The sequence below is a fragment of the Salmo salar genome, chromosome 10 (genome assembly GCF_965601325.2).
Source record: "Salmo salar chromosome 10, fSalSal1, whole genome shotgun sequence".
NCBI classification, from domain to species: Eukaryota; Metazoa; Chordata; class Actinopteri; order Salmoniformes; family Salmonidae; genus Salmo; species Salmo salar.
This window is the reverse complement of record NC_138300.1, coordinates 73,747,731-73,762,600: the sequence shown is the minus strand read 5'-3', so window position 1 is coordinate 73,762,600 and position 14,870 is coordinate 73,747,731. Positions and strand designations below refer to the sequence as shown.

The window sequence follows — 14,870 nt, the reverse complement described above, 5'->3', positions numbered from 1 at the left end:
GTTGCCTATCCTGACGTGAAGTTTGTTCTGTAGAAAGTATTTGACTCAAGCCACAAAATTAAGGAAATTAGGAGGGGGGGGGGGGGGGGGGGGGGATTTCGACACGGCCATTTTATTGCCTGCCAAAATTCTTCCCCCCCTTCTATATTGGGACTGCAAGTCCTGGCACACTTCATAATCATTTTGGTGGCCTATCATGCCCTCTGATGTGTCACATGAAGTATTAGTCTCTAGTCACAGAAGGAAGTGGTTATTTCAGCAATAATAGTTTTTAGAGCCCTCTACTGTTCTCTCTACCCATCCCTCAATCCCCCATCCCATCGTGCTATTCCCTCTTATGGCTTTCCCCCCAAAAAATGTACACTATCTGTTTTAATTTTTAAGAATGTAGGTACAGTAGTAATAATAAAATAATAATAGTAAATAAAAAATTGTACTCTGGGTGAAAAAGAAATATATAAATATATAAGTCAACATGAGTGCATATCCATAATTACAGTAAACTGTTATAATAATAGAAACAAAAGTAAAATATAAATAAATGCATAATGTTATAATAAACAGAACTATGACTGAAAGTGCCTCCATGAGGAATCTCCTCCCCAACTTGTTTAAAAAAATTCAAAAAAATAAAAATTTGAAAAGTGGTGCGTGCATATGTATTCACCCCTTTTGCTATAAAGCCCCTAAATAAGATCTGGTGCAACCAATTACCTTCAGAGGTCACATAATTAGTGAAATAAAGACCACCTGTGTGCAATCTAAGTGTCACATGATCTGTCACATGATCTTAGTATATATACACCTGTTCTGAAAGGCCCCAGAGTCTGCAACACCACTAAACAAGGGGCACCACCAAGCAAGCAGCACCATGATAACCAATGAGCTCTCCAAACAGGTCAGAGACAAAGTTGTAGAGAAGTACAGATCAGGGTTGGGTTATAAAAAAATATCTGAAATTTTGAACATCCCACGGAACACCATTATTTCAAAATGGAAAGAATATGGCACCACAACAAACCTGCCAAGAGAGGGCAGCCCACCAAAATTCACAGACCGGGCAAGGAGGGCATTAATCAGAGAGGCAGCAAAGAGACTAAAGATAACCCTGAAGTAGCTGCAAAGCTCCACAGCGGAGATTGGAGTTTGGAGTATCTGTCCATAGGACCACTTTTGGCCGTACACTCCACAGAGCTGGGCTTTACAGAAGAGTGTCCAGAAAAAAATAAGCAAACATGTTTGGTGTTCGCCAAAAGGCATGTGGGAGACTCCCCAAACATATGGAAGAAGGTACTCTGGTCAGAATTGAAGGTATGATGGATCCTGTTGATGATCCTGTTTCAGTCTTCCAGAGATTTGAGACTGGGACAGAGGTTCACCTTCCAGCATGACAATGACCCTAAGCATACTGCTAAAGCAACACTTGAGTGGTTTAAGGGGAAACATTTGAATGTCTTGGAATGGCCTAGTCAAAGCTCAGACCTCAATCCTTTTGAGAATCTGTGGTATGACTTAAATATTTCTGTACACCAGCAGAACCCATCCAACTTGAAGGAGCTGGAGCAGTTTTGCCTTGAATAATGGGCAAAAATCCCAGTGGCTAGATGTGCCAAGCTTATAGAGCCATACCCCAAGAGACTTGCAGCTGTAATTGCTACAAAAGGTGGCTCTACAAAGTATTGACTGGGGGGGTGAATAGTTATGCACGCTCAAGTTTTCAGTTTTTTAAAACTTATTTCTTGTTTGTTTTTAAATGAAATGATACAAACCCCCCAAAAATCTATTTTAATTCCAGGTTGTAAGGCAACAAAATAGGAAAAATGCCAAGGGGGGTGAATACTTTCGCAAGCCACTGTTTTGACTACTTCAACTCACACCCTGCTGGAATCCCTGTATTCTCAGATTCCCCTTTCTTATTAATCTCTATATTGTGATCAGTGAAGTGTTTCAAAATGCTGTACTTTTATTAACATATATGTTCAGATCATTCCTGAGAGAAGGGGTGTAGTATCTCCAGATGGACGTGTGGTATCCTTCCTCACCCATGCCAACAAGATGTTACTTCTTGTGGGGTCTTTGCCTTGAAAGTAAGTATGAGAGTATAAGTAATGTACAATTAACCTACTGAAAGTATACTGACTAAAAGGCAAACCATAACTGTCAAATTATATGTTATCTGTGTCGTTGTATACTTGCGAATTAGAATCTTAAGTGTAACAATTTTGTTGTGGAAAACTGAAATGCCCATCAAATTTTTTTCCCAGTTTGCTGAATGTGTTCTGAAGGAGGACTTGATTGTCTTTTCAAATACGGACAGAGATGTTAAAATCATGAGATGAAATGGCAGTCACTTTCCTCCAAAACACTGCTATGTTCAATTTCTAATTTAATATAATTGTAGATTAAAAAAAAACCTTGAAAGATCCATATAAATGTTATCTTTGATCCAACTTCTGACTAGTAAGCACCACCTTTATTTTTTAAACAGACCAGGGGTGAAAACAGACTGCTGGAACATGATTGGCTGAATGTGGTAAGCAACATCCCGGTGTAGCATTAGCCACTCTAGCATAGTGGTGGAAAATTGTGTTTTAAGACAGTATACATATTTTCTGTTTCTTTCCATAGACGAGCCATTCAATTGATTTAAGGAGGAAACTGATGCCATTGAGCCTGAATGGTGGATGCTTTATTTACGAGCCGGTCCATGGTGGAAATTAGTGTATTGCCGGCTGTGCACATTCAATTCGGAGATAAGATGACAAACAACGTAAAAGGAATAATACAGTACCGCCATCTTGCGGCCGTAGGGCTATAAATAAACAATAAGGCCCGAGGGCGCGTGGTATATGACCAATATACCGGCTAAGGGCTGTTCTTATGCACAACGCAACGCAGAGTGCCTGGATACAGCCCTTAGCCGTGGTATATTGGCCATATACCACAAACCCCCGAGTTGCCTTATTGCTATTATAAACTGGTTACCAATGTAGTTAGAGCAGTAAACATAAATGTTTTGTCATACCTGTGGAATACCTTCTGATATACCACTGGTGTCAGCCAATCAGCATTCAGGGCTCAAACCACCCAGGTTATAATAACAGCTATGTCTAACAGTTTGAGGTTGCCGCATTGGGACATTTCAGACCTTACAATCTGTACTTGTGTGAGTGAGCATACAACACAAACTAAACATAATTAATTATTTATGGATTTATATAGGCTACAACAATAGTTTGGACAAGGACAGTATAGAATATATACATTGGAATATAGGAAAATAATTTGGCAATATTTTCCTATCTTAAAGGTAGACTCAGCGATATGATGTAGATGCAGAAAATAAACAGCATAGTGGGTCAATTTCTGCAAACAACTAAAAGCGTTGAGGCTCAACTTCGGCTGTTTTGGTGCCCTGGCTACCACACTGTGAACAGTGTGAACGCAACCTGTGCACATGCGCAGATACTGTGTGTGACTGTGTGAGAGCAAAGTGTTGCATCTCGCTCATCTCTGGTGCTGTCATTTAGCTGAGTGTACCTTTACATTCTACAAGAACACAGGATGAAACAAGGTGGAAAAGATAAAGATATATATATATATATATATATTTTTTTTTTTTAATTAGTCAAGCCATAATAAAACATTGTCAGCTATAATTTCCTCACAGTGTTGGTGATGCACATCATAATAAAAGCTAAGATGACTTCATATCATCCAAGGAACTTCATAAAATCTGCTTCTGAACATTGATAAAACTATGATGATCTTTTCAATCCTGATAAAGGGCATAGAGTGAGTGACAGACAGAGTTTGGGTCAATTCTATTCCGTAGCTTTTCAACAAGGAAAATCAGTGCACTTCCTGAATTGACTGGAAATGGCATTGACCCCAAAATGGAATTGACCCCAACCCTGGTGAGTGGGTGTGATCGAAAAGCATCTCTGCAGGAATCCCAGGAGAATCATACATTCAGTTTCTCCAGTCTCCATTCAGTGTTGCCAGATGGTGCTGGCTCAGCTCCTTCTACTGTTCTGTGACATATGACACAATCAACAGGGCTTGCCATGATTACACCACATCACTTCTCTGTAAAAATAAGCAATGGAGGAATTGCATATCTGTATCTGCATACGCAATCAAGTTAATTTATCTTAGTTAAATCTTCAACAAAAAAAAGTTCACTTCAGAGACCATTCAAGTTCTTGACACAGTCCCAAGAGTACAGTACCTCTCAACATCTCTTACTTTTGTATTTTTGTTGCATAGTAGGTAAACTCGTGCTCTATCCCTCTTTCTTTTCCTCCCAGCACACATGACTAGAGTGAGTCATTTGAGCAGCTAGTGATTGTGCGTGTTGGAGATCGACTGCATTGCAGTCGGAATGGGAAAAATCTACAAATCACCTCGCATCCCAGATAGCTACTCATTATATTATGGGTGATCAAGATAAGTGATTCTGTGCCTCGCTTGCTCAAACTGATTCCATCCAACACGCTGATTTTCTCTGCTGTGCACCTGCATCCAAAGTAACTACTCATTATGTGCTCAAGATGACCGATTCTGCAATTTGCCTTGCTCAAGCTGATGCCCCCTTGTCTCTGATGTGCAGAGTGTAGAAGGCCCAAGGCTCCGGTATGTAGATGACTCCGCGGTATTTCTTGCGGAGGACCTGGTCGCTCCAGAGACAAGCCACCCAGACGCTGACCAGACCCAGGGCGATGGAGAAACTGTCAAGTCAAGTTTATTTTAAAATGCATTTTGCTCAGGTCTCAATTCACTTTAAATAAAGGGGTGGATTCCCAGACACAGATTAATCCTAGTCCTAGTCCATGGTTTTTAGCCTAGGACTAGGCTTAATCTGTGTCCAGGAAACTGCCCCAAATATTCTTAAAGAAAAAAGGAACAATGTAGGAAACAGTATTATTATTACTATTATACCTGTAGAGCAGGAAGAGCCCATTGCTATCGGGGACAAAGCCTTTACGTTTCTGGTGCATCACTGTGGCCGTCATGGCGAAGAAGGTGAAGATGAAGAGGATAAAGATCTGGCCCTCTGTGATCAGGTACCTGTACAGAGTTGAGCTGTGTTCATTTAGTGCATGTAATGGAAAAAAAAAAATTGGGTTACTTATAAGTCCCTCCCTGTTACAGTTTTCTTCCGTTTCTTCCAGTTGAGGGAAATGGAGGTCTTATGCTGCTGCCTTTTTGGTATCTGTCTCAATTGACACCTATACCCTAAGATCTGCAGACTTGTGGAGATCTGAGAGTATTTAATTGATATAAGCATGGGGACATTTCCACCTATCCTATCAGAGTGCAAGGCGGATCTATTATTATATTGCTTACACCAGTCAAATCCTCTCAGATCTCCACAAGTCTACAGGTCGATTTGGGATTGGGCCATATTCTCTCTTTGCCTCGTTCATTGAAATGGACCCAAAGTATCAAACCACTTTGAAAACAATGGATGAAATCCTTTCCTGTCAACTCCTACATTTCATATTCTCACATAGGGGAGGTTTCCCCAACACATATTAAGCCTAGCACTAAAAAGTACTTTCAATAGAGATTCTCCACTGAGCTTGCTTTTTAGTCGAGGACTAGGCGTAATCTGTGACTGCGAAACCATCCCATACAGTTGACATGAAGGATAAAAAGTAATTCAAAACGCTGCCTAAAAACTTTCAGTGCCTTTTATTTGACCTGATAACTCTTCCAGCATGTTTCATTTTAGTAGCATTAAGGAGACCTCTGAAGGGAAATACTGTAACTCTGCACCACCTGTGTGACCTTGTGAACGCAGCCCATAAAGAACTCTACAGATAGAGGGCAAGTCTCAGGGAGTCAGTTTTGCTGTGGTGAATAATGGACAAGAGTCCATTGGAATCAGAATGTACAGTGCATCCTTCGTTCCTTCGCTCACTCACTCCCTCCCTCACAAACACACATACGCACGATACACTGACGTGTCCTGCCCTTTGCCCAGGGCTAAGTCATTGTGTTCAATCACAGTGGATTCGGACAGAAACAAAACAAACATTCTAGCATTACAGGCTGTGATAGTATGATGTGACACTAAAGAGGCTGACCAATAGTAGATGGCACTGGGAGCGAGAAGAAACCAAGCAGCGAGCGGCATCCTCTTCTCTTCCTTGATGTGTGTGAAGCAACCAGTGAAGTAGAGGAAGAGGATGAGGAAGAAAGGAACATACCTGTGGAAGAGAAGAAAAAAGGCACATTTTCAATCATGTTCAATTGTGTTTTTCCCAGGGACGATTAAACAATTGAAAGTGATTAAAATGCTGGTAAGCTGCAAACCCTGCACATCATGTCAATGTATCTATGACAGTCTTCACGTCAATGTAATCTCATATGACATTCACAGTTTGAATGGTATAAATTTATGTATAGCTATGGGCAAGGTGAAATTACTTTTTTCATCTGATTCAGTCATTCAGTACAGTAAAGATACACTACTGTTCAAAAGTTTGGGGTCACTTAGAAATGTCCTTGTTTTTGAAAGAAAAGCACATTTTTTGTCCATTAAAATAACATCAAATTGATCAGAAATACAGTGTAGACATTGTTAAGGTTGTAAATGACTATTGTAGCTGGAAACGTCTGATTTCTAAAGGAATAAGTCCCGCATCCCGGAGTCACCTCTTCACTGTTGACGTTGAAACTTGTGTTTTGCGGGTACTATTTAATGAAGCTGCCAGTTGAGGACTTGTGAGGTGTCTGTTTCTCAAACTCGACACTCTAATGTATTTGTCCTCTTGCTCAGTTGTGCACCGGGGCCTCTCACTCCTCTTTCAATTCTGGTTAGAGACAGTTTGCGCTGTTCTGTAAAGGGAGTAGTACACAGCGTTGTACAAGATCTTCAGTTTCTTGGCAATATCTTGCATGGAATAGAACAAGGATAGACTGACGAGTTTGAAGAAAGTTCTTTGTTTCTGGCCATTTTGAGCCTGTAATTGAACCCACAAATGCTGATGCTCCAGATACTCAACTAGCCTAAAGAAGGCCAGTTGTATTGCTTCTTTAATTAGGACAACAGTTTTCAGCTGTGCTAACATAGTTGCAAAAGTTTTTTTTATAATGATCAATTAGCCTTTTAAAATGATAAACTTGGATTAGCTAACACAACATGCCATTGAAACACAGGAGTGATGGTTGCTGATAATGGGCCTCTGTATGGCTATTTAGATATTCCATAAACAAATCTGCCGTTTCCAGCTACAATAATCATTTACAACATTAACAATGTCTACACTGTATTTCTGATCAATTTGATGTTATTTTAATAGACAAAGAATGTGCTTTTCTTTCAAAAACAAGGACATTTCTAAGTGACCCCAAACTTTTGAACGATAGTGTAGTTTCGAGCAAACATGTTCCTTACCACATAGAATGGCCAAGCTTTTCATCATAATAGTAAAGTAGCTCAAATGAATCTATCTGTGGGAAAAATAGGACAGTAAAGGTATAGAATTTCTGCAATATACCAAATTATATTCCAATTAAATCATGCTAATGAGTACTACAATTTCATGTTTGGTCTTTATACAAAAAGAAGCCTATCCAATAAGCAAAAACAATGTAAAAAGTTACACACAGTATCAGTATAGCAGTATCACAGTATTCAGCAGAGTATGGCAGTCCTTGACTTTCACAGCTTTACATTCAGCTTTCACAGTGTTATTGAATAAACACAATGTAGTAGGCAGATAGTGGTTTACGGCAAAACTGGATGAAATGGATGAATGACTTTGTTACAACCTTGTAATAACATCCTGGAAAAACTGATTGAAATTACATAATAATTCCACATAAGCCTTAAACTGGTTGTAAAGGTGTAATTAAAACCAGCATGCCCGCTGGTCAAGACAAGTGCTCCTGAGTGTGAGAGAGGTATAGAGGGTGAGAGAGATATAGAGCGTGTCATGGTGGAGTACCAGAGAGGCAGGTTGGAGGTTCTTGATGATGGGGTTCTCTCTGACAGACAAGTGGAGCTGGTAGCCACTCAACAGGAGGCGATGGTTAATAGAGTCACCCACCAGGTGGATGCTGGCGCCCATCACAAAGGTGATGATGCACAGGTACACGGCAGAGTGGGGCAGGGTCTTGGGGCTACGCTCGATCAGCTAGAGAGGGATGGGAGAGAAATGGACAGTGAAATTCCTTCTGGAGACAATTTCAACAGGGGGGTTAGTGGGAGATGGCAGGCCAGCAGGGACATAAAGGTTATGTTCTCTGTTCAACTTGACAGCTATGATCTTTCAGCTCCCTCAGTCCAATGTGTGAATGGATTTCATCTGAGACAGGACAAATCAAATCGTATTTGTCTCATGCGCTGAATACAACAGGTCTAGCTAGACCTTACAGTGAAATCCTTACTTACAAGCCCTTAACCATCAATACAGAGTAAGAAAATATTTGCTATATAAACTAAAGCAAATAAAAAAAGTAACACAATAAATTAACAATAGCGGGGCTATATACAGGGGGTACCGGTATCAAGTCAATGTGCGGGGGTACGGGTTAGTTAAGGTAACTGAGGTCATATATACATGTAATGTAGGTAGGGGTAAAGTGACTATGCATAGATAATAAACAGTGAGTAGCAGCAGCGTTACAAAAAAGGGCGTCAATGCAAATAGTCAGAGTAGCCATTTGATTAAGTGTTCAGCAGTTTTATGGCTTGGGGGTAGAAGCTATTCAGGAGCTTTTTGGTCCCAGTCTTGGCACTCTAGTACCGCTTGCCGTGTGGTAGTAGAGAGAACAGTCTATGACTGGGGTGGCTGGAGTCTTTGACAATTTTTAGGGACTTCCTCTGACACCGCCAGGTATAGAGGTCCTGGATGACAGGAAGCTTGGCCCCAGTGATGAACTGGGCCGTTCACAGTACCCTTTGTAGCGCCTTGCGGTCGGATACCGAGCGATTGCCATACCAGGTGTTGATGCAACCAGTCAGGATGCTATCGATTGTGCAGCTGTAGAACTTTTTGAGGATCTGAGGACCCATGCCAAATCTTCTGAGGGGGAATAGTTGTCTTGCCCTCCTGAGGGGGAATAGGCGTTGTCTTGCCCTCTTCATGACTGTCTTGGTGTGTTTGGACCATAATAGTTTGCTGGTGATGTGGACATCAGCTCTTGACCCGGTGCACTACAGCCCCGTTGATGTGAATGGGGGTGTGCTCGGCCCTTCTTTTCCTGCAGTCCACGATCATCTCGTTTGTCTTGATCACGTTGAGGGAGAGGTTGTTGATCTGGCACCACACTGCCAGGTTTCTGACCTCCTCCCTATAGGCTGTCTCATAATTGTCGGCGATCGGGCCTACCACTGTTGTGTCGTCGGCAAACTTAATGATGGTGTTGGAGTCGTTCTTGGCCACGCAGCCATGGGTAAACAGGGAGTACAGGACTGAGCATGCATCCCTGCCCCCTTGTTGAGGATCAGCATGGCAGATGTGTTGTTGCCTACCCTTACCACCTGGGGGTGGCCCGTCAGGAAGTCCAGGATCCAGTTGTAGAGGGAGGTGTTTAGTCCCAGAGTCCTTAGCTTAGTAATGAGCTTTGAGGGCACTATGGTGTTGAATGCTGAACTGTAGTCAATGAACAGCATTCTCACGTAGGTGTTCCTTTTGTCCAGGTGGGAAAGGGCCATGTGGAGTGCAATAGAGATTCTGTCATGTGTGGATCTGTTGGGGCTGTATGCAAATTTGGGTGGGTCTAGGTTTCTCAGATGAGGGTGTTGATGTGAGCCATGACCAGCCTTTCAAAGCACTTCATGTCTACAGACATGAGTGATACGGGTCGGTAGTCATTTAGGCGAGTTACCTTGGCATTCTTGGGCACAGGGAATATGGTGCTTGAAACATGTAGGTATTACAGACTCAGTCAGGGAGAGTTTGAAAATGTCAGTGAAGACACTTACCTTACCAGTTGGTCAGCGCACGCTCTGAGTACACGTCCTGGTAATCCGTCTGGCCCTGCGGCCTTGTGAATGTTGACCTGTTTAAAGGTCTTACTCACATTGGCTACAGAGAGCGTGATGTTCCATTAAACGAGTAAACGACTGTCTGACCTTCCCGTTACTGGTCTGACTGAGTGGAGCTGGCATCTGCTTTCGCAAGTTAATGTCAATGCCTTCAAAGTGTCCCTTATAAACTGCCAGAGTGCCTGAAGAGAAACCGATGTTGGAGGGACAGCAGCGTGCCCTTATCATGTAGCATTCAACTGGGTTGTCGTGCCTTGTGTTCATTAGGCACCAAGAGGAAGAAAACTAACTAGAACAGGAATGTACTACCCGGACTTGTCCAACAAGAAACACTTGTTTTCATATCAGTTTTGAAACGTATTCCTATGGTGTGTCTAATAAACACCACCCTGTCTCTGTGTGCCATGATTGGTTACCTTGAGAAGCAGGAAGGGTGTGATGATGTTGTAAGCCATGTGGAAGTAGTCCCCAGCACTGGGTCTGTTCAGGGGGAACCACTCTAGAGGGAGGATGATCTGAAAAGATACAGTTTATCAGTTAGAGGAGGGGAAAACGATACACCACAGGGACATGTAATAAGCATTGAATATACTCAGAAATGACATGGTAATATGGTAATTGTTATAATGACCTAATAATTACTGTGGTTTCTTGGGTGTTGTTGAAACAAGCACCACTACTTGACATTTGATACTAGGTACCTGTAGTTACTATTTGTGTCAAAGTTACCATAAACCACTCATTGTGACCACATACTGTTTTAGAACCAGTCTGGACGATTAAGATGAAATAGGCCGTGTTATGAAAGTGCTGCTGCACAACCTCCGACAACCAATTGAGTTGTAGTCTGTCGGGTCGTATACCATAGAAATAGAATTACTAGACCGGACATTGACATTCAAGTCAATAATACGTTTTATTTTGATTTCACTCACCATGACAATGGGCCTCCCGAAGTCCAGCAGCCAGTTCTGAATGGTGAAACTGACCCACAGGTCCAGGTGGAACTTGGGCATCAGCAGAGATGATTCCATGTCTCTGGACCCATGCCTATTGTGTATAAGGAGGACAAAATAAGATCAATATGGACCCATGCCCGACGTGTGTTAGGAGGACAAATAAGCTCATTATTAAAGTTAAAAGGATTATGTGCTCAAACTTTAAATGGAAGGCCTTTTGAACTTTTGCATTGACATCAATAACAACCCTTAAGCTATGTGCACAGCTTTGCTCTCTGTAGGGTGCATTAGGTCCCGAATATGTTTTTGTTGGTTAAACAAAGTATGTATGGTTCAGAGACAGCATTGAAAGAGTAGGAACCTCAACAGGCAGAGTCAGCGTGTTGGAAAGGAGAGATTTGTGTTCAAAGACAGAGTCCCGAGGTAGGGAGGGTGGATATACAGTGTATACAGTCTCTTCTCTACAGTCTTAAACAATAGGTTTGCAAAGGCTTTCTCTGCTGAAAGATATTAGGCTTTACACCACAGACCACATTCTGGCATTTCTGAATCACAGCTGTTCCTCCTGGCCCCAACATTAACAAGGCCAACAAAAGAACAAAACAACAACGCTGCTGTCATCTCTCTCAAGTTTATTGTCTTTATTTGGTCATTAAACAAGACACATTTGAGAGAGAGATCCAATGCTGGCTCCACACATTCCCTAGCAGAACCCATTTGACCTTAGCTTCCATTCAGCTGCCTGTGTTGGAAGTCTGATTATGGGAGCCTCTGTGCACACTGCATGGACAGATCTTCTAGCCAGAGACAGAGAATATGGAGCATCAGCAGTGGTTGGGGTGACAAAAGAGTGCCTGCCCTGATCCTGTAGCAGAGAAGACCTCTTCCCTTTCCCAATCCTGGCACGGCCTGGAGAATCAACTCTAATCTCATCCGATTTGTCTCTTTGAAATCCCGACAGAACAAGCTCCTCCGCTGGTTTCATAAGGTCAGTACTCCTGAGTGGAGCTAAGAGAGGAGAGGCAGCAGCTGCACTTGGCAGGGCATAGTATCACCTTTCTGTGGGCTATATTTCAGACTAATGTGACACATTCACTCATGGGGACTGACCCTGTGAATCCCACAGAAGGAAAGGAAACTCCTGATTGTGCAGCATGCACAAAAGGGGAACTATACCTTGGTTAGATAAAATGTATGATAATACACATAAAAAAAGAAAGGTTCTTAAATGGTTATTCCTCAGCTCTTAAGGTTCCTTGGAGAACTCTTGCCCCAAAAAATGACCTTTGTGAAGTGTGGGGTTCTTGACATGGCATCTACGATTCTTCATAATTCTAAAAGGTTCTTGAAATGTACAGAAGCCTGCAGATGTGTCCCTTTCATATCACCCATAAAATTGGCCAGTGTCAACTTGTGTTGATTTTTCAGTGTAACATTTCTAGTGTTGATTCAGGAGTTAAATTAACACTCAGTGGTGTAAAAGAACCCCAGGGAAATATGATAATGATGGGTGTGGTTTTGGTTAAACTCTGGTTATTGACACTAGACTTTAACCAAAACCACACCCATCATTATCTATATTTTCCAGCATGCTCTATTGCAGGTTGATTCTAAGAATTGTTTGTTTCAATATCTTGTTTCATACATTTTTCTAAACTATTCCAATCTCTTACTTGGTCTTATTGCACCCGTTACTGAAATGGTTGTTCAAGTTAGATGTTTAAGGTAGTCTCATATCTTAGTCTTTCCAACCTGGCAAACATTCAGAATGCAGGTTGCGGGTGAATAAAAATTCAAAAATTTTGGATATCCCCACTCTGGCTGGATGCCAATACAAATGACAATTACAATCACTTTGCAAGCCAGCATAACGTAAATTGCAGGCCTGATATGGCCTGTAAACTATGAGTTTTAGGCCATTGTATTAGGGTAAAACTATGTCCTCAAAATTAATATGAAATATGCATTTTATTGTCTTAGGACCCGATTCCGACTTTCTTACACACGCTTTTCCTATGCACTTCACAGTATTTGGTATTCAACCTTACCTTATTCAGTCACGTAATGCCCTCTGAAGGTGCGGGTACCTTGCGCACTATGAATACATTTCATTCAACCACAGAAAACCCTCCCACTTGCCGGCCAACAAATTTTCTTGTGGAGTTTTTATTCAGTAGGGTTTTCAGTACATTTGTCTTAAGCCATCCCTTTAAATACGGTGTACCTTTAAGTTTAAATTTTATCGACAGACTTGAATATATCGAGAGAACGGGTTCAGAATATTAGGCATTAATGAAAGAAAGCCAAGTATGCATATTCGTCTCTGTTTCATCACCAATTGGTAGATTGGTGATGAAAAAAAAACAACTCTAAAAAGAATCTGATTATTTAGGTTTAGAGAAGCATTTAAACACGAAAGAATGGTAAGGGTGGTTTAATTCATTCATAAATTTGCCACATTCAGTTCTTCAACCCATGGGCGAATAGGTTACAAAACTAGGCTATACCCTCATCTATTGCCTCCACTAACCATGGAACTGCGTGATGACACGGTCAAATATTGCGCCATGCGTCGGGTTAAAACTGTTAAGGCTTAAGGCTTGGATCTCCGCTCCATAACGATTTAATTAGCCTACATGTCTTTTTTTATATTATCAACTGTTAATAATGATCCTCAGCAACAACCACACGGCCGTGACAGCATTTACAAAGGAAGCAAATGAAGGTAAACTAAACAATGTAATTAAATGAAATGATAATGTAGGCTATACCAACTGCAGGAGACTAACAGTACATTGGCAGTTGAATATGTGTGGTTATTAGGCCTACTGATGGCTGATACTGATAGTGGCTAATATTTAACATGATAGAAGTAGGAAACGGAGAAAGTCGGGGTAGCCTATCATTAATACATTAAGACAGTCAAGTTCTAAATTACAGTGCATGGAGAATTGTTATTTCTATTGGAAAAAATAAAGTAGATGCTTTTTCTACTTGGAACCGGTAGGTTCGCTAGACCTTATTCATGGTTTCCTTGCGCTTAAAGGTGGTGTAATTATTAGTGAATTAAGTCAAGGTCAGAATATGGTACATCTGTAGACAAACCTCAACCACACCTTAATTTATTTGATTTCCACCCCAAACGAATAGCGGGTGAATAGCATGCTATCCTCATGCTTATGTTCAAGGTCAGAATACCCACAGAGAATAGCGCATAAAAGGGGAATTACGTTTAATTTTCGTGTGCTTAACTCTGATCAGAATCAGACCCTTACAGAATAAAATTAATGACAACATATTCACTTAGGATCTCGCTTGGTGAAGGCCACAGGACTGAAAATGAATGAATGCAACAACCATATCTCTGTCACTAGCAAACAGTCATGGGTGTTACTGGTAACTCTAACATTCACTCAAAAGGCACCCTGGGAAATATGCAAATAAGGCTTAAAACCCTACAGCAGGGCTATTCAATTCTGGTCCTGGAGGGCCAAAACATTTCTGGTTTGGAATTTTTGTATGATTCTTTAAAGAACCATCACATTTATGGTTCTTCAGAGACCCCAAAATGGTTCCCATATGGCATCGCTCTCAAGAACCTTATTTGGTTCCAAATTGCACTTTGATTTTTAAGAGTGCACTGTATGGCATTATTTACAGATACATGGTGATGATAAGGCTTTAATATGTCTACATATCAAATTGTTAATAATCGTAATGTTGACATTTAAGATGTGAGGGGTCATGCATATGAAATGTAGGGAAGGCCAATAAAGGGCAGACAATTCAATTGGATATGAGTTGTTTAGGTATGACTATTTTAATTACGTTTTTCAAATGCTATATTAAAAAGTTGTTTTTCAAACCTAGAGAGAAAAGTTGACGACTGCATAGCATAGTTCTGCCGT

The 14,870-nt window shown here is 41.2% G+C and overlaps 1 protein-coding gene across 1 annotated transcript; it reads right to left on the bottom strand.

The window, feature by feature from the left end:
* Positions 1 to 2,667: 2,667 nt before the first annotated feature.
* On the bottom strand, positions 2,668 to 13,157 carry cln6b (CLN6 transmembrane ER protein b). The gene is made up of 8 exons (XM_045688066.2): positions 13,011 to 13,157; positions 10,939 to 11,053; positions 10,420 to 10,518; positions 7,959 to 8,147; positions 7,406 to 7,461; positions 6,093 to 6,215; positions 4,942 to 5,070; positions 2,668 to 4,730 (listed from the first exon to the last, which is right to left on the bottom strand). Exons 2-8 carry the CDS (start codon positions 11,035 to 11,037, stop codon positions 4,580 to 4,582), a joined length of 846 nt encoding a protein of 281 aa, XP_045544022.1. The 5' UTR covers positions 11,038 to 11,053; positions 13,011 to 13,157; the 3' UTR covers positions 2,668 to 4,579.
* Between the last annotated feature and the right edge of the window lie 1,713 nt (positions 13,158 to 14,870).